The following is a 21,305-nucleotide window of genomic DNA, read 5'->3' on the forward strand; positions in this document are numbered from 1 at the left end:
TGAAAAACTTGATACTATTCGCAAAAAATTCAGGGCTTGAGAGGAGGGTAGTTAGCCTCCAATCACTTTCGACTATTAAAAAGGGCACTAGCTCTCTCAGTTTCCGATTGAATGAGCCCCTTTTGAAGTTTTAACGACAACAGTGTTTTATAAAAAGCTTATATGCCCCCAGGGTTAAAAACAAAACGAAAATAAAAAGCTTACATGCCCACAGATTTCTACTTCTATTGATGAATAATGAAGAAGACCAGTGTCCAGCCAGCGACTCGCAAAGTTTCTACCTCATGAATAGGTAGAATATCTTGTAAATAAAAATGGGATTTGAGGAAGACTCAAATATATTCTCTTATAGGTGTGACGCCGGGGATTAGTGGTAATTGTAATAGCAGTGGTAGAATACAAATATTAAACCTTATAATAAAAACCTTATATACCCCCAAGGAATAACTTATAACCCTTGCTCTGAGGGTTTTGGGGGGGTTGTCATCCTCAAAGACCTAATTTCCAGAACTTGAAACTACGTTAAACAAAATGGCCATCTCAAAATTTTGATTCAATGTGTTTGAGGAAATGGTGGGTGTGAGAGGGGGGTTAGTTGCCCTTTCATCTCTTTCGACTATTAAAAAGGGCTCTAGCCCTTTCCATTTCCAGTCGAATGAGCCCTTTTGAAGTTTCTACGACAAATCTTTTTATAAAAACCTTATATGCCCCCAGGGCATATAAGGCTTTCAATTTCAAATCAAATGAGCCCTTTTTGAAGTTTCTACGACAGCTATTTCTACAAAAACATCATATGCCCCCAGGGCATAACTTACAACCCTTGCCCTGAGGGCTGGAGGGAGGGGGGGTTGTCACCCACAAAGACCAAATTGGCAAATCTTTCAACTACGTTGAAAAATGGCTTTCTAAAAATGTTGATTGTATGTGTTTGGGGAAATGGTGGGCATCAGAGGTGGGTTAGTACCCCTCCAATCACATTTGACTATTAGAAAGGGCACTAGACCTTTGAATTTCCAATCGATTGCAACCTCTGTCAAGTTTTTACGAAAAATCTTTCAATAGAAACTTATATGCCCCCAGGGCATAACTTGTAACCCTTGCCCTGAAGGCTCTGAGGAGGTTATCATCCTCAAAGACCGTATTTCCAGAACTTTCAACTACGTTGAACAAAACGGCTATCTCAAAATCGAGATTGGATGTGTTTGTAGAAGAGGTTAGCATGAGAGGGGGATTAGTTGTCTTCACATCACTTTCGACGATTAAAACGAGCACTAGCCCTTTAAAGATCAAACAGTAACATTTCAATTTGAGGTCTCTATGACAGAGGTTTTTGTAAAAACATTATATGCCCCAAGGGTATAGCTTATAAATATTGCCATTAGGACTATGGGGGGGATTTCATCCTCAAAGACCCAGTTCACAGAACTTTCAACTACGTTAAACAAAATGGCTATCTAAAAATTTTGATTTTATGTGTTTGGGGAAATAGTGGACGTGAGAGGGGGGTTAGCTGCCCTCCAATCACTTTCTACTATTAAAAAGGGCACTAGCCCTTTGAATTTCCATTCGATTGCACCCTCTTTCAAGGTTTTACGACAAAGCTTTCAATCAAAACCTTATATGCCCCTAGGGTATAACTTGTAACCCTTGCCCTGAGGGCTTTGAGGGGGTTATCATCCTCAAAGACCTAATTTCCAGAACTTTCAACTACGTTGAACAAAATGGCTATATCAAAATTTTGATTAGATGTGTTTGGATAAATAGTGGGCGTGAGGGGGGGGGGTAGTTGGCCTCCAATCACTTTCGACTCTCAAAAAGGGCACTAGCCATTTCAATTTCCAATCGAATGAGCCCTTTTTGAAGTTTCTACGACAACGTTTTCTATGAAAACCTTATTTGCTCCCCGGGGCATAACTTATAACCCTTGCTCTGAAGGCTGTGGTTGGTTTATCATCCTCAAAGACCTAGTTTCCGGAACTTTCAACTACGTCGAATAAAATGTATGTCTCAAAATTATGATTGGATGGGTTTGGATAAAAAAAAAGTCACGTCAGTGGGGTTTAGTTGCCCTTCAATCACTTTCGACTATTCAAAAGGGCTCTAGCCCTTTCAATTTCCAATCAAATAAGCCCTTTTGAAGTTTTTACGACAAAACTTTCTATAAAAGCCTTATATACCCTCAGGGCATAACTGAGGGTTGTGGGGGGAGGGTTGTCATCCTCAAAGATCTAATTTCCCAAACTTTCAACTACGTTGAACAAAATAAATATCTCAAAATTATGATTGCACCTGTTTGGGAAAATGGTGAGCGTGAGAGGGGGGGGGGTAGTTGCTCTTTAATCACTTTTAACTACTAAAAAGGGCTCCACCCCTTTCAATTTCAAATCAAATGAACCCCTTTTTGAAGATTCTACGACAACTATTTCTACAAAAACCTCAAATGCCCCCAGGGCATAACTTACAACCCTTGCCCTGAGGACTGTGGGAGGGGGGAGGTTGTCATCCACAAACACCTTATTTCCAGAACTTTCAACTACGTTGAACAAAACGGCTATCTCAAAATTTAGATTGGATGTGTTTGGATATATAGTGGGCGTGAGAGGAGGGTTAGTTGCCTTCCAATCACTTTCGACTATTAAAAAGGGCACTGGCCATTTCAATTTCCAATCGAATGAGCCCTCTTTAAAGTTTCTACGACAACGCTTTCTATGAAAACCTTATTTGCCCCCAGGGCATAACTTATAACCCTTGCCCTGAGGGCTGTGGGTGGTTTGTCATCCTCAAAGACCTAGTTTCCAGAACTTTCAATTACGTTGAACAAAATGGCTATTTAAAAAATTTGATTGTATGTGTTTGGGGAAATAGTGGGCGTGAGAGGGGGGTTAGTTGCCCTCCAATCACTTTCTACTATTAAAAGGGCCATTATCCTTTTGAATTTCCATCGATTGCACCCTCTTTCAAGTTTTTACGACAAAGCTTTCAATAAAAACCTTATATTCCCCCAGGGCACAACTTGTATCACTTGCCCTGAGGGCTCTGAGGGGGTTATCATCCTCGAAGACTTAATTTCCAGAACTTTCAACTACGTTGAACAAAACGGCTATCTCAAAATTTTGATTGGATGTGTTTGGATAAATGGTGGGCGTGAGAGGGGGTTAGTTGCCCTCCAATCACTTTCGAGTATTAAAAAAGGGCACTAGCACTTTCAATTTCCTACCGAATGAGCGTTTTTTGAAGTTTCTACGACAAAGCTTTCTATAAGAACCTTATATGCCCCCAGGGCATAACTTACAACCCTTGCCCTGAGGGCTGTGGGGGAGTGTCCTTCTCAAAAACATAATTTCTATCTGGAAATCAACTACGCTGAACAAAATGGCTATCTCAAAATTTTGATTGGATGTGTTTGGGGAAATGGTGGACGTGGAAGGGGTGTTAGCTGCCTTCCAATCGCTTTCGACTATTAAAAAGGGCACTAGCCATTCCAATTTTCAGTCGAATGAGCCCTTTTCGAAGTTTCTACGACTACTTCTTCGATACGAAGTTCCCCGGCAGTGCGATAGTACTGCCTATGAAAAGTAAACGTTCTGTATCTATTTTTATGTTGATTTTTTTTAATTTGCATACCTCTCTTTAGCCTATTGTGAAAGCAGAAGTCAGTTTTACACCGTCGTTAAGAACATTTACTTACTTTCTACTTTTCATTGAATGCCAGCTCGATCTCTGTTATACATATTAATTAAAATTACTATTTGTTTTTACTTGTGTATCGACTAACATATAAACATAACTAAGTTATTGGAAGGGGTGGGGATCCAGCAAAGAAAAACAACTGTTTAGTGGTTGTATATTAAGAGCAATTGTTTACGGACTATTTTTTCTCATATTAGAGAGCTCTGTATACCATGAGTTTTACTTTCCCTTTTGGTTATACCAGCGCATTTTAGTACATATATATAATATTCAAATAAGTAAAAAAAAATTTTATATACGCCAAAGTAAACCCTAATATAGACCATTCAATAGGGCACAACCAATACAATCACATAAATATCAATCTTCTCTCCTCTCCAAAAAAAAAAAGAAAGAAAAAAGCTTTAATTCTCTACAACTTCACTGACACATTTACAAACCAGAAATATTATTTTTTTAAATTCGTCTCCAAGATCTCCAGGATTTCAGGGGTATCACCCTAAGAAAAATAGTCCATAAATGAGAAAGCTGCTGGTGCCCTCCTAGAATGTGAGCCACATCCTCAACTCCTAAATTATATCTGGGGCAAGAGCAATCCACATCTGAGGTCAGCCTTTTTCCTCCGAATACTTTTTTTCTATTATTTAGAGGTAGACAGTCCGCTTGATACACCTCTTACTCAAAGATTCCAACCATGATTCCCTTTTTTTTACATTTCGCGTTCATTATTACCTTATTCATTGTTTACCATCCTCTTAAACAAATTTTACTTTATTTCTCATCTAATTTTAGCACTTACTTCTCCGGTAGTCAGGATGTTGATTCGAGCTTTTTGGATAGGCAGAAACTTTCTGCTTAATTCGTTCTTTTATTTTTAACACATTACCTTTTTCTAGTCACGTTTTTTTCACATGGACTACTAAATTGCCCCCTTAATCAAAGAGATTAATGGGGATGTATAAGCATAAGCTTCAACCATTGGAACCAATAAATTATTTACTTTTTCCCGTTTCTTCATTTGTTAAGAAAAATAGCCATAAAGTCAATTGGGAAAAAGAGAAGTTACTGAAGTGGCTATTCCCTAAGTAAGGTAATTGATAGACAGAGAAAAAAAAATTGTGTTAAAAGAACTGCTGCCGGAAGTGAGGAGTTACTCTAAGCATCAGGTTTTCACCATGGTAGCAGCAGTATCTGCTACCTATTAAAGAGCAAGATATAGCCAATTGCAACGTACGTGAAGAGCTAAGAAAAGACATTCGATTGGAAATTAAAATTGCCCTTTTTAATAGTCGAAAGTGAGCGGAGAGTAATTAACCCCCCTCTCACGCCCACAATTTCTCCAAAAACATTCAATCAAAGTTAAGAGATAACCTAAATTAAGTATTTAAGGATGACAGCCCCCCCCCCAGAGCCCTCAGGGCAAAGGTTGTAAGTTATGCCCTGGGAGCATATAAGGTTTTTACAGATAGTTGTCGCAAAAACTTCAAAGGGGGCTCATTCAATTGGAAATTGAGCTGGCTAGTGCCCTTTTTAATAGCCAAAAATGATTGGAGGGTAACTAAACCCCCTCTCATGCCCACCATTCCCACAAACACATCAATCAAAATTTTCAGATAGCTATTTTGTTCAACGTAGTAGAAAGTTCTGGAAATTAGGTCTTTGAAGATGACAGCCTCCCCCCCCCCAGCCATCAGGGTAAGGGTTTTAAGTTATGCCATGGGAGCGTATAAGGTTTTATTGAAAGTGTTGTCGTAGAAACTTCAAAAGGGGTCATTTGATTGGAAATTGAAAGGGCTAGTGTCTGTTTTAATAGTTGAAAGTGATTGGAGAGCGACTGACGCCCCTCTCGCGCCCAATATTTCCCCAAACACACCCAATCAACATTTTGAGATAGCCATTTTGTTTAACGTAGTTGAAAGTTCTGGAAATTAGGTCTTAGAGGATGACAATCACCCTAACAACCCTTAGAGTAAGGGTTGTAATTTATGCCCTGGGGGCATTTAAGGTGAGTGTGGTCGTGGAAACGCAAAAAGGACTCTGTCGATTGGAAATCGAAAGCCCTAGTGCCCTTTTTAAAAGTCGAAAGTGATTGAAGGGCTTGACATTTTTATAGTAAAGATCGATGTGGGTATAATGTACTATTATTCTTTGTCGTTGTTGTTTAGACCAGGGCACTTCGTATTGAAGGAGTTGTCGTAGGAACTTCGAAAAGGGCTCATTCGACTGAAAATAGAAAGGGCTGATGCCCTTTTTAATAATCGAAAGTGATTGGAGGAAAACTAATCCCCCTCCCATTTGCCCATTATGTTTAAAATTAAACATAATGGTATGTTTAAAGATTAAATCAAAATGTACTTTTACATTGTAAGATTAAATTTTGCTTTAAGATTAAATCAAAATGCCCTGTGTTAATGCTAATTCTCAATAAAGCATCTCAGCTGGGATGCCTTATTATGATAAGGCATCCCAATAAGGCATCAATAAATAAATGAAACCCAAAACGAACAGAAATTATAATAAAAAACCGAGTCAAACTCAAAACGAGCAGAAATTAACATGAATAGGGCTCAAAACCCCCATGCCTTCCTAAGGCCAGAACATAATTTGCACTTTACTGAAAAAGTATACATGTTTTTACTTTTATAACCTTAATAAATCAAATAATATTAACATTTCGATTACTAAATATTCTTATATGTATATTAAACTGACAATGCACATTCATTGTATTTTTTCAGTAAAGTGCAAATTATGTTCTGGCCTTGGGAAAGCATAGGAGGTTTTGAGCCCAATTTATGTTAATTCCTGCTCGTTTGACTCGGTTATTTATTGTATTTTATGTTCGTTTTGGGTTTCATTCATTTATCGATGCTGATTTGTGCGCTTGGTAGATTATTTGATTTTATTTTTGCTCATTCTTTGTTTAATGGAGTTCTTTACTTTTCGTTGAAAAACTTCTTTTGTGGATAGTTTTTTTGATAAATTGAAGAAAATGACCTCTTAACACATGCTGCAGAAGTGGGAATTACACAGAAAATGCGGAGTAACGTATGAATGTTGGGAAATATGCCTCGCTCACACTCAGCCAGGCTCTGTACTGCCGTCTTTGGAAAAAGACAGGGAGCTACTTTCAGCAGCCCGTCATAGTTGAAGCACAGCCTTCATAGCGGACTCCAAGCTTGTTAGATCTGAGGCATATAACTTGATCAGGTTTTTGACATCGCCAATCCTCCTTTACGACAAAAGATGGCAGGATTCCGCTAAGGCCTTTCAGAATAACTTTGTGCTTTATAACTCGAGATTTGCGTGATTGTATGATTTGGTCTACGAATGGGATGAAAAGGGAACTCGATAGTAAAATTCTATGTGCTTTTTTGCAGGGATATCATGTCGGATGTTGACGACATTTCTCTTTCGTGGCATGGCAATAGTGATTTCCAGTTCTTGGCACATGCAAGTGACTTCCGAAAACACCTGACCAAAATTCTCCTCTGCCTATTTCGTGCATCTTCAAACATTTCTGTCTCACTTTCGACACACTGAATACACACAGCCATATCGATGTTTTCTGACTGCAGCAGCTTAGACAAATTCAGTGTGTACCCCAGCAAAAAAATCCATCAAAATAAGGGTCACTATATAGTCTAAGCTCAGGATGTTACTGAGCAGACTTCTGGCTTTTGACGACGCCACGGAGTCCCCATTTGTCTCCGTGTCTTCTAGAGCCTTAGAGATCGGAACAACTAACTGCTTTGATATTTGTATCCCATCGTGTTTTTTGACTCATCGAGTTTCGCACACTCCTTTCAGGTTGACTTCAGTGTAAGTTTTTAAGACTGCGCTTCGCTTGGCACTGAAGTGTAAGAAATTAACTATTTCACAACCATCACACAGTCCTTGATATAAGGGATCTTGCTCGAGTCCGTCAATACCAAGTTCAAGGAGTGGGGGACACAGTAAACATACTTGGCGAGTGGATATTTGTTCGAGATATAACATATTATGTCTAGATCAATAATTAGTCACTATCCCTTATTCTGTGAGAAGTATCAGAAAATTATAGGAAAATACAAAAATCATGAGATTTTTGGAGAGGGGCGGGAGTGAAGGCCCCCTCCCCTGCGTACGTCCTTGCCCGAAGGTTGTGATCCACTGCATCTTACAAAACCAGGAAAGCAATTTTTTTGGGATGGTGATCACTGATTTGTCTCCTTTTTCACCAGGTATCAAACTAGATCCGGGGTTAAAATGCTAATAGGATCTTAAAAAAAAGGGGGAAACCGCTTCCGCACTTCATATGCATTTACTATCATAGTGGAATTTTGATATGCATTATTACGAATGCATAGCTACAATATTGATACTTAAAAAAAGAAAAACTAAGACTTATACCACTTTTGACTGAACAGAAATAATGTTTTTTAAGAAGTATTCATATTAAATAGATTAAAAAATTCATAATAACACAAAATACAGAGCTCAATGTTACTAAGACAAAAAAAAATTAAAAAACGAATTGAACTAAACACTAAACAGAGAGGGTTGCGATAACGTCTCACTATAAAAAGCTCACATTTTTTTGTTATGCCTAAATTCGTGGCGCCAGGCATAATTCTGATTTGCCGCTAGTCATTTATTGAGGTTTTAGATGACAGTTGAATCCTCTTTTGAAAGAGTCAACATGGAAAATTTTAGAGATAGTTACCCCAAGACGATCATTCGAGATTGAAGTGCAATATCGAATAAAACTACTGCTACTACTACTAACAACTCACCGCACCACCACCAGAGGCCAACACAGCTACGTACACTCCTCCTCCATCCCAATCTATTCAAAGCCCCCCTCTTCATACCCTCCAAGGAAGTTCCCAGTTCCTTTAAATCTTTCTTTGACATTCTCCCACCCAAACCCAGGACGATCTGCTTTCCGTTTAGCTCTAGACGGTTGACCGAAAAGGACAATCTTCGACAATCTGTCATCCTTCATCCACAAAACTTGCCCTAGCCGTCTCAACCTTTCTTTCATTATAGCATTAGAAAGCGGGATTAAACCATACTTTTCCTACAGCCTACTGTTTCAAATACGGTCAGTAAGCCGGGTACCCAGAACAATCCGTAGGCCTTTTTTGGAAAACATTTAGGAAATCCTCATCCGCTCTTTGGAGAGCTCATGCTTTAGAGCCATATTTGACCACTGTAATCACAGTAGCTTCCAAAATTCTATTCTTAGTTTGCAGACTTGTCTTCCTATTCTTCCAAACTTTTTTTAACTGCGAAAAAACACCTTGATCCTTGACCATTCTACTTTTAACATCTTCACAGCTCCCACCGTTTTTACTAATAATACTACCAAGGTAAGTGAAGCTGTCCATCTGATCAATCTTTTCATTACCCAGCGTCGCCTTTTCATCTTTACTTATTCCTAGCCTTAGTGACGTAGTCTCCTTAAAATTAATTTTTAAGCCTATTCTAGCACCCTGAGCTCGCAAAACCTCTAAAAGTTCATTCATTTTGCTCACACTTTCATCTAGGATGCTTACATCATCAGCCCAATCTAAGTCTAGGAGAGTTTTTCCTTCCTATTTGCTTCCATTGTCTCCCATTGCCTTTCCTGTGATCCATGAGACGAAGTCCATCAAAATAATCCATATAAAGGGGGATAGAACACAACCCTGCTTAACTCCTGATTTAATACAAAACTAGCTGCTAACCTCATTTCCTACCTTAATCGCAGCATTGTTATTCTCGTACATAGCACTAATCACTTTAATGCATTTGTCTGGTATACCATACAAGGATAAGATCTTCACTAAATCTCTTCTATCAACAGAATCGAACACTTGCTCCTAATCTATAAATCTGAGGACCAAAGGTGTTTGATAATTCAGGCACTTCTCAATTATTAACCTGAGATTAAAAATTTGGTTGACAAATCCTCTACCTTTTCTAAAACCGCACTGTTCTTCTCTTATAACTTTGTCTACAGCATCTCTAAGTCTAAAAAGTATCATACTACTAAGTAATTTGCTATCTACAAAAACCAGACCAAAGCTGCTCTTTAATTACTCTGTTCTCAGCTAGCCAGCCTTAAAGAAATTCGACCAATCTGCACGCCTTCGTGTCGGTCTTGCTGGTGGGACAATGGGGCGCAATACGAGAAAGCTCTAGAGAAGGAGGTGAATACGCACCTGTTGAAAACAGCCATCGACTCAAACCTCTCACTAACAGAATGGAGAGAGTCGGGAGGAACGACTCAACCTGCCCTATTAGCCCTGTTCCAAATAATCGGAGTGGTACCAACGTTTTCGATGGACCCGCATAACGTAGGCATCCATACTCGAAGATAGGTCTGATGCAAGACTTGTAAAGTGGGATGATGAAGCTGAGCAGTATATATATAATAATTATATTTGTAATATCAAATAACTATAAATACTCTCAATAACACGACACTAATCAAAATTACCATAACTAGCTAAAGATATGGGGACAAAATTACTTGCTCATCAAACAGTCTTTTTTTTCAACTAAGTTGTATTTTTTAGTCATAAGACTAAAGTGTCGTAATTGTCATTGTTTTTATTTGGCTGATTCCTTTTCAATTCTGCCATTTTAATTTATTTTTTTTTTACATTGTTGACATCGTTTTTAAAATTTGATAATATTTTTTGACCACTCTGTAATATTTTTCCCCTTTTTTGGCTTTTTTCCATTCGCTGTATTTATTGACTCTAAACTGCGAATTTGGCCCATCTCGGGCTGTGATAACCATTTTTCAGCAATAAATGTTATCTTAAAACGACAGTTGAGGGGGGCATCGACCTATATAAATAGTAATGTTGGTATTTTCAATTTTTTTTTTTTTTGGGGGGGGGGTAATTTTATAGTTTGTTTTTTTTTAATGAAAATACCAATAAAACCATTTTGAAAGGAAGTAAAACTAATGAAAATCTACTGAGCAGAGAATCTTGGAGGGGTAAATACGCATCCTCCAACCGCCGCCCCTGTCACTAATCATCAGCTCTGAAAACGATGGCCTGACTTTATATCATGAGCATCTGAAGGCTAAAATCAAGCGACTATTTTTCACTACATCATTACTAGGTTTTATTAAAATTATGATGAATTTTACGCACTGTTTTGGTAGGTATACCCTGTTTTTTCACACAGCTGGAAGGGTCGAGTTAGAAATTTCGGTAAATGTCAGTTTCCTATAGGTGGCTGGGGGAGGGTGTTAGTGACATGGCAATGTGAAAAAAGTCAGATCATTTACGACCGGAGGATAAAACTGAAACTTTCAGGAATTTTATTTTGGAAGGGGGGCGGAGTGTTTGAATTTTGTGTTTGGTGAAAGGGGATAAGTTTTTCTTCTACTGTCTTCAAAAAAGAATGTAGGTCACAATTTTCTTTTTTCTTTTTCGCGCCTGTCATCCCATAGGCTCTTTGGCTAGTCTATTCTATTTCGCCCAAATGCCGAAGAAGTCGATCATATTGCTGATTCCTTTTCGTATTGAAATCAAATATCTTCTATTTTTGGAAAATATATTTTTTTTTATCCAAATCATATTAGGATTAAGAAAAAATTAGATAACTGAAATATATATACACAGAAGTGCTATTACAAACGGTTATCATCCTGTTTATATTGATCTTCGATATAAGATATAAGAGGTTTGATATAAGAGGTTCGATATAAGATATAAAAGAACAATAAACGATATAAGAGGTTCGAACATCGTATTATATATTTTACACTAAGAATGGAAATAATTGTATGATACACGCTGTAAGGTGCAAGAATTAACTCCAACTAAATTAGCTCACAAAAATAAAAATAAACAATAGAGTAGCACTCATTGCTTCCATCCTTCCATTCCGTCCAGTGCATTTTTTCCATGTTGGTTAATCGGTGAAGTTGGTTAATTAATTTTCTTGTTTATAGTATTTAAAGTTATTATTGTGCTGTTTTTGCTTTCTTTTATCTTCAATTTTTGTACTCAACATTGTTGTTTTTGCTTTTTGTGGGTAATAAACTTGTGTTATTATTATTATTACTATCTAACTCTGGCGCATGATAAGGTGCAAATAAATTTATAAAACGTTTTTTTAAGTACAGTATTTATAAGATACGTCTTATGTTTTTTAATCTTGTATTTACTTATTGTCACTAGTGGTGGCAAAATTTGCAGGTCAATTTAAAGCAATACTCATGAAGGGACGGTAGTTGTAAGATGGATTCATACCCGGTGAATACCCGGTGGATGATGTCAATTCATACCCGGTGAAAGAGTCATACAGAATTGTTTCGCCAGCTTCTTTCTATAGTGAGTGAAGCGGATCACTTAAGTCGCCTCAGTTGTTGACTTAAGGGTCGCATCTAGGACAAGAATATTCAAAAATTGGTCAGATGTATGTACGGTAAGCCATTCAGCTGTGATACTGAAAAATCGAATCGGTGCAGATTAAAGACACCTTTACAACGAGATTTTACTTATACTGAGATATAGTTTGTGCTGATTTGAGCCAATAAGATTTTTTATAGAATTTTATGATTGGTTCAAATTTTTATAATAAATCCTGATTGGATCAAATTATCGCTAGCTAATTCCCAGGGTTTGCAAAACCTCATTGTGAATGGAGCTTAAGCATTACAAAATTTACCTTTGCAGTTTGTAATTTTCTAACTTTGTTAACTTAATTTTATGTCTAAGACTCTTATTAAAAAAAAAAAATTATAACAAGCATCATTTCCTTCATCATTGGGTTGCCGCATTAATTTTAAGATAGTTAGTGAAATAACTATCGATAGTAGAGTGAAATAACTAAGGACAGTAAGAGAAATTATGAACACCACTCATAATTAGGGCGCAAGTCACGCATAATTTTGATAATGTGGCTAGGACGACGCTTACCTTGAATAAGATCCGAGACGACGGGTCACTAACTCCATGATCGTTCACTGCTCGAACATAAACTTCATATTCTCTACCACTTTCAAGATTTTCAAGGATAAAGGGGTCGTGAACATGAGGTATGGCCTTGTAAGTTGGCTTACCAGCTTGAAGCTGTCTGAAGTAAAGATTATATGATGTCACAGTGTCCCCAAGAACCTATAAAAAGACAATATATCTGCCAATGTTTAGATCAAACAAAATGTCATGGCCAAAATAGAAGCAGAAAATAGAGAAAAACATGTAAACAAAATAATTTTTTGCTTTTTTTGGTGAAAACAAATTTCTTGCTCAATCGTAGCATGGAAAGTATTCTCTGAACTGTAACCCACCCCCCAAAATTGTCTTATTCATTGAATATTGAAACTAAAAAAAATCCCACTTATTCGCAATGAAAATGCACAAACGTGGGTAATTCAAACACCAATAACAGCAATAACTGCAACATAACAGCAGTATATGCAAACAAATATAATTCAAACGTTCAACAGCACCGAAAATGCACAAAACTGGGTCATTCAAACAACAATATATAAATATACAAAAGGTGTCTCAGATCTTTATCCTTTCCGCTCATTGGACAAATGTGAGGCTATACGGCATTCCCTTGTAAGCAGCATTTGCTATGTACGTGAGTTTTGTATCAGATGTACCTCTTTTTTTCTTACTCTAAACCTCCCTTATACCTTCAAACTCAAGTGCCGTGGAAGTACCTATTGCTGGAACATCCATCTTGTTTATTCTTAATCACCACTTTGAAATAGCATTCTTGTACCCGCACTTTCTTGACTTCCCAAGAAATCCGAAGCAGCTCAGATTATTCAGATCATAAACTTTTTCCTGTTATTATTTAAAAAAAACTGTTATTTTTAGCCAAAGTCCTTTCTGATACCCCTTTCCTGTTAGTATTAAAAAAAACTGTTATTTTTAGCCAAAGTGCTTTGCTGATACTGCACAACAAATACTGATAACTCATTGTAGTAGCATATTTCCTAGGGCCACACAGTTGGACACACCTCTCCTCCAGCATCCTCTGTTCATAAAAATCACTCTTTATTCCCTCCCAATAACTTCCTACTAGCTTTAAATATTTTCTTACCACTCCTTGCAATCCCATTCAATGGCGTCTCACTCTCTCTCTCATGAGAACGAGTTTTGCTCCTTTATTTTTTTGTCCTCAACTATATATTGAAAAAGAAAGATTTTGGCAAATGTCAGGCTTCATTGGCAAGATTCGCCACCATGGACAGTGAAATGCCAAGAACAGTGAAACCAATATCTGATTATTTGAAAATTATCTTGAAAAATTAGCAAAAATCAAGAATTCAATTGAAAAAAAAGAAATACCTCCATATACAGTTGCGCACCTTTTGTTAGTATAGGGCGTCAAATAAAAAAAAAAAAATGGCGAAAAATCAGCCAGAATCAAAAGCAAATGGCATCAACCAGCATAAGAAGGCTTAGGTTTCCTTTGAAGGTTTGTCTTACACGTTGTCTTTTGGAACCAGCAGATTGCTAGTGTTTGAAATTTCACGAACGAAAGCATTGTCAAATTTAACTAACTAGTTTTGCTTACTTAATTTCACAGTTCAAATTGGCAACACTGACAAAACGGTGATATTGCTAAAAACTTCACAATTTTGATACAACCAAAAGAAAACTTTTAAATATCGTGATTTTTATGTATGAATAGATGGTTTCATGGGTTCCCTGTTGGTTTCCTAAGATGGGGCTGCGAGCTGCTAGGACAGAGAGGGAGCTACTAAAGAGCATTTACTGGCTGTTGCAGATTTTGAATCAAACAGTTCGTGGTAACGAACTGTAAGTAAGGAGCGACCAAGCTCAATAGCGACCGAAACTCTAAAAAACGGAATTTTGATCCCAGCAGATGCATCAGAATAATCAAATTTTTATGCTGATTTCAAATATATAAGTTTCATCAAGTTTCGTCTTACCCATCAAAAATTACGCGCCTGAGAAAATTTGCCTTATTTTCGAAAAAAAGGGGAAACAACCCCTATAAGTCATAGAAATTTAATGAAAATCACACCATCATATTCAGCGTATCAGGGAACCCTATTATAGAGGTTTCAAGCTCTTATTTGCAAAAATGTAGAATTTTGCATTTTTTGCCAGAAGAAAGATCACGGATGCGTGTTTATTTGTTTTTATTTGTTTTGTTTTTTTAATTTTCCCAGGGGTGATGGTTTCGATCCAGTAGTTTTAGAATATCGTGAGAGGGCTCATTCGAACGGAAATTGAAAGTTCTAGTGGCCTTTTTAAGTGACCAAAAAAATTGGAGGGCAACTTGGCCCCCTCCCACGCTCATTATTTTCCCGAAGTTACCCAGACAAAATTTTGAGATAGTCATTTTGTTCAGAATACTCGAAAATCTAATTAATGTCTTTGAGGAAGACTTAATCCCCCACAGTTCCCGGGGGAAGGGCTGCAAGTTATGAACTTTGTCCATTGTTTGCATATAGTATTGGTTATTGGGAACAGGCGTTTTCAGGAGGAATGTTTTTCTAGTGGGGGTTGGGGTCGGAGTAGGGGTTATGGGGGAGGATCTTTCCATAGAGGGTATTTCCTATGGGGAAGGGACATTTCTATGAAGGGGGCGCCAGATTTCCCAGCATTATTTAAAAAACGATGAGAAATTAAATAAAAAAACAAGTTTTTTTCAACTGAATGTAAGGAGCAACATTAAAACGTAAAACAAACAGAAATTATTACGTATATGAGGGGGTTCACCCCCTAGTCAATACCTCGCTCTTTACGCTAAAGTTTTTTTTAGTACTTTCAAAAGAGCTATCTATTCTAATTAACAGGCCTTTGTGATTCGAACAAAATTCGAACTTTAGCGTAATGAGAGAGGTATTGAATAGGGGGCGAACTCTCTAATATACGTAATAAAAACATACGAATATAAAAATTCGTTACGTAAGTTAGTTCGTAAGTTACGTCAGGACAAAATTTCGAGAAAGCCAATTAGCCAAAAAAAGGAAAATTAATATGCGAATTTCGTTTTAATTATTCACGTACGGTGAGCCAAAATCAAAGCTGCATTAAATCAAAAATGTCCAGAAATTAACTAAAAAAAAAACAAGTTTTTTTAACTCAAAGTAAGGAGCGACATTAAAACTTCAAACGAACAGAAATTATTCCGTATATGAAAGGGGCTGTCCCCTCCTCAACGCCTCGCTCTTTACGCTAAAGTTTGACTTTCTCAAAACTATTTTTTTTAAACAATAAAAAACTTTAGCGTAAAGAGCAAGGCGTTGAGGAGGGGACATCCCCTTTCATCTACAGTATAATTACTGTCAGATTTAAGTTTTAATGTCGCTCCTTACTTTCAGTTAAAAAAATTTGTTTTTTAAGTTAGTTTTTAAACGTTTTTGAATTAATGCAGCTTTGATTTTGGCTCACCGTACATGAATAATTAAAACGAAATTCACATATTAATTTTCTTTTTTTTGGCTAAATGGCTTTCTCGAAATTTTGTTCTGACGTAACTTACGAATTAACTTACGTAACGAATTTCTATATTCATATGTTTTATTAAGTATATTAGGGAGTTTTCCCCCTAGTCGATACCTTTCTCTTTACGCTAAAGTTCGAATTTTGTTCGAATCACAAACCCCTGAATCACAAACGGTTAATTAGAATAGATAGCTCTTTTGATAGTACTAAAAAAAATTTAGCGAAAAGGGCGAGGTATTGACTAGGTGGCGAACCTCCTCATTTACGTAATAATTTCTGTTTGTTTTAAGTTTTAAAGTTGCTCCTTACTTTCAGTTGAAAAAACTAGTCTTTTTTATTTAATTTCTGATCGTTTTTTAAATAATGCTGGGAAATCCGGCGCCCCCTTCATAGAAATGTCCCTTCCCCAAGGAAACATCCTCCATGGAAGGATCCTCCCCCGTAACCCCCTCCTCCAACCCCCCCATCAGAAAAAAATCCCTCCTGAAACGTCTTTATGCTCCCCATTGACCACCAGGCTATATGTATACAATGGGCAAAGCTCATAACTTCCAACCCTTCCCCCGGGACTTGTGGGGGATTGAGTCATCCTAAAAAACATATTTATTAGGTTTTCGACTATGCTGAACAAAATTGCTATCTCAAAATTTTGATTGGGTGACTTTGGGAAAAAAAATGAGAGTGGAAGGGGGCCAAGTTGCTCTCCAATTTCTTTGGTCACTTAAAAAGGACACTAGAACTTCTAATTTCCGTTCAAATGAGCCCTCTTACGATATTCTAGGACTACTGGATCGATACGATCACCCCTGGAAAAAATAAATAAATAAACAAACGCGCATCCGTGATCTTTCTTCTGACAAAAATACAAAATTCCACATTTTTGCAGATAGGAACTTGAAACCTCTATAGTAGGGTTCTCTGATACGCTGGATCTGATGGTGTAATTTTCATTAGAGTTCTATGATTTTTAGGGGTTTTTCCCCCTTTTTTCAAAAATAAGGCACATTTTCTCAGGCTCGTAACTTTTGATGTGTAAGACTAAACTTTAGGAAATTTATAAATTTGGAATCAGCATAAAAATTAGATTCTTCTGATATATTTGTAGGTATTAAAATTCCGTTTCTTAGCGTTTCGGTTACTATTGAGCCGGGTCGCTCCTTACTTACAGTTTGTTACCATGAACTGTTTGAAAATCTACGAGTATTACGGAAGACTTATATCAGTGACGACAAACTGGCATTTCAATGCTATGATTTTGCAAGTAACATGAGCGGATGCTTTGAGGAAACACAGGCTCACATTTCCAAGAAGTTAGGAAGAGCTATTCGACACCTCAGATACCTAGGCCATAGAACGAACATAATTATCGTTGAGCACTGCTGTGAATCAAGCTCCTTGACGCGCAATATGTTTGGTATCTTACAACAAATCTATAACCTTTCCACAGGGGATCTAAGCGTTTCAATTTGTTTCGCAAGAGGGTAGAAATAGATAATTTCGAAGACCGCACTGCCTTTCCATGATGATAAATAAGAAGTTCAAATAGTGATAAATCCTTTTAACAGACAGTGATAATTTTCATACAAAAAACAATTAAGAAAATTCTTATAAGATAATTTATTAAGATTTAAGATACTTTTTAAAATAAAGATCTATCCCTATTTGAAGTTTTTATTTAAGAAGGTAGAAGATGTTGATGTCAAGTTTTATCCTAACGATTACCTCTACTCCCTAAGATGGTTTCATGGGGCATAAATGCTTTTATTTTGATGTCCTTGGTACTTAAGGTACAGCCATAGAAAGCAGGACCGAATCAAATTTGCCACGCAGATTGTTATTTAATATACTTTAATTTATATGGGTAACAAAAAGTATTCTTAACTACGGTAAACGATAACTTTCCAACAAATTTTCTTTAATAATTTCCTTTCGAAAATTTTAAGGGAAGTATTTGTCTCGATGACTGAAACTTTCAGGGATTTTAAGGCTCTGATATCTCAGCTGATCCCTGAATTTGATTCACCTGACACTGCTACTTTCTTTAAAATATCAAAGAAAGAGTGCCCAGAAAGCGATTTCTACCCTTGGCGTAGCTTGGGTTAACCATCTTTTCGTTCATTACATCCCTAGAAAGTGGGGTGGATATAAACCTTCTATACAGCTTATTCTTTGATACAAGGTAAAAAAAAAAAGAGTACCTAAGACCTTGGGCAATTCCTTTGGAAAGAATCTAGTCCCCTTGTAAGATCCTCCCTCACTACGTCCTCCCTTACTACGTAATACACACTATACCTCCTGTAGAAATAGATGTGTAAACAATTTTAATGATATCCGAAAATTCAGGTGTAAAAGAAAGAAGAGTCTTATCAATCATGGGGAGGGGGCCGAAGAGGGGAAAAAGAAATTGACCTAGATATGAAGAAAAAATAGCGTACACTCATTTTTTTACAGCTAGCGGAAACATATGTCAGCGGAAAAAACTGCTGAAAAAGTTAAAAATCACTGAAAAGGCAATTCCTCTATTTTTCTATACTTTATTATTCTTCAAAGATAAGCAAATGATGGGGAATTTTGTACATTAGTATTTACAAAATCCACCAAAGAAACCTGGATAAGAATTCAAGTCCTTACGAAATACCTTGTATCTATCGATACAAGGTCAAACAAAAGAGCACCTAAGACCTTGGGCAATTCCTTTGGAAAGAATCTAGTCCCCTTGTAAGATTCTCCCTCACTACGTCCTCCCTTACTACGTAATACACACTATACCTCCTGTAGAAATAGATGTGTACACAATTTTAATGATATCCGAAAATTCAGGTGTAAAAGAAAGAAGAGTCTTATCAATCATGGGGAGGGGGCCGAAGAGGGGAAAAAGAAATTGACCTAGATATGAAGAAAAAATAGCGTACACTCATTTTTTTACAGCTAGCGGAAACATGTCAGCGGAAAAAAACTGCTGAAAAAGTTAAAAATCACTGAACAGGCAATTCCTCTATTTTTCTATACTTTATTATTCTTCAAAGATAAGCAAATGATGGGAATTTTGTACATTAGTATTTACAAAATCCACCAAAGAAACCTGGATAAGAATTCAAGTCCTTACGAAATACCTTGTATCTATCGATACAAGGTCAAACAAAAGAGCACCTAAGACCTTGGGCAATTCCTTTGGAAAAAATTAGCATATCTTCCTTGGCCTTTCGAAGGACCTCGTTTCAGATCTATACTTGACTAGATGGACCATATCGATTACCAATTGTTACTCTAATTCCAGTGAAAAACTTCTAGGTTAACTTCCTCAATAGCACAAACTTAGGATAAGTTTTGGCTTATTTTTAATTTTAAGTCAGCTCTAACTTAGGCAGAAGTTTACACGTAGGGAATAGTAATAAGTTTCGATTGAATCCTTGATTATCCTTCAAGGTTGCAAAGCAGCAAGTGGGCTATAATCCATTAGGAGGGGGTGGGTCTTTAAGGTCACTGGTAGATTTTTATCATATGAGCAATGCTACCCCAGGGCATTTGTGACCTCTTTTATGCGTTAACTACCAAATATACCTGGTAAATTTTATTCCAAATACTAAGACGTTATTACTAAGTAGCTGTTGCTTCCACAACTCAAACAGATGTGGAAAAGGGGTATGGCTTTGAGTGTGTGAGGCTCCCATTCTAAATCTCAAGTTTTTCTAAATCATTATGAAATACCTCGCGTGGATTTCTGTGCAAAATCCGCACATTTTTGTGCATTTTTTTGTGTTTTGCCCCCCCCCCCCCCTCATACTGTCAGACACAAATCTTGACATATATCTTGACCTCATTTCCAACCTCACAGAAATTTAGGGAAATGTTAAAAAGGTCCACCTGTCACACAGGTCCATAATTATACAATAAATAAAAGAAATCTTAGGGAACAGAAAATTATTTTAGAAAATCAACAACTCCCCTCTTTCTTTCTCTGGCATTTCGAAATCATAAATAGACAAATATCTCATTTCGAATATTCAAGTCTTTAGTCTTCTCTTAATCCAACAAGTTTCTTACCAAACTTTGGATTTCCTCCCAGCATGCTCTGAATGTGATATGAGACAAGGCACCAAAGGTATTATTGAAGAGAATAAATAAGTAATAATGACAGACAGGGAATATGTAAGCGCAGTAAAATACTACTTAGAAAGCAATATTTGTTCCAGAAGAAAACCATAAAATTCTTCAGGAGTCTGTCTGTTATCATTTTATTAGAAACCATACTAAAAAGAGAGCCAAGTTAGAGCCCAAAAGCCGTAAAAAACAGTCCATTGCTTAACAGCGAATAATTTGAGCAGGCTATCAGGTAAAACGGTCAATACTGAATCATCAGAAGTGCCTAAGAGCACCTGAATAACATGTGAGAAGGTAAACCTTGAGAAGCACCAGTAGGAGTCACCTTTCAACAACCTTTACAGGGAAACCACAAAGACGAGATCTAGCATATTATAACCTCAATAAAAGACTAGCGACAAATCCGATATTTAATTTTACCTAGCGCCACAAATTTAGGATTTAGAAAAAATAAAACATTTGGACATCTTTAAGCCCAACATATGCTGATTTTCAAAAATAGTTCCTGAAGGAAAAAATGGTAAAGAAGCGTTTTGTTTCGAAAGTAATTCCAGGGAATAAGGTCTTTCAGACAAACCTGGAGCGTTTGTCTCCATACTATGTGTGTAGGTATGCGTGGCCAATAGTCTTTATTTTAAATAGTTACTTATAATCAATATTCGATATAAGGTTCTTGGTCCAAAATGGTTGTGAATACACGTAGGAATTATTATAATATGGTATGTATTCATCTTAACTTGACTGAACAACATTCATTAAATTAGAATTAATAAATCTCATAATAAAAACCAATCAGTTGATTAAAGTAATAGCGCCAAGTTTAAGGGACCGTTTTCACGAGGATGAGAGGTAGATGGAAGTCATTCCTCCCTTGAACCTATATTTTGGCGCTGATTCTGTTCAACATTAGTTCAATTGCCATGCTCGTGAAAATGGACCAAGGAAACGATGCTGTTCGGAGGAGGCCCAATATTTTGTAGAAGACTTATAAAATCTCTTACTAAATATTGGTAGTACAATAGTTGACCTGCACATTTTGATTGACGATCTGGAGAGTTTGAGCATGGTATATTCAGTAAGGTG

General features: G+C 36.9%; 1 protein-coding gene across 2 annotated transcripts in view; it reads right to left on the reverse strand.

Annotated features, from left to right (window-relative positions):
• Positions 1-21,305, reverse strand: part of LOC148944949 (Ig-like and fibronectin type-III domain-containing protein 2) — a 321,570-nt gene that overhangs the window by 109,549 nt on the left and 190,716 nt on the right. For both annotated transcript variants that reach the window (XM_089099394.1, XM_089099393.1), the window contains exon 12: positions 12,603-12,800. In XM_089099394.1, the coding sequence (XP_088955520.1) occupies positions 12,603-12,800 (198 nt within the window). The remainder of the gene's footprint in view (positions 1-12,602; positions 12,801-21,305) is intronic.

This window comes from Artemia sp. Qi Xiang Cuo, chromosome 13 (assembly GCF_049724085.1).
Source record: "Artemia sp. Qi Xiang Cuo chromosome 13, ASM4972408v1, whole genome shotgun sequence".
Taxonomy (NCBI): Eukaryota; Metazoa; Arthropoda; class Branchiopoda; order Anostraca; family Artemiidae; genus Artemia; species Artemia sp. Qi Xiang Cuo.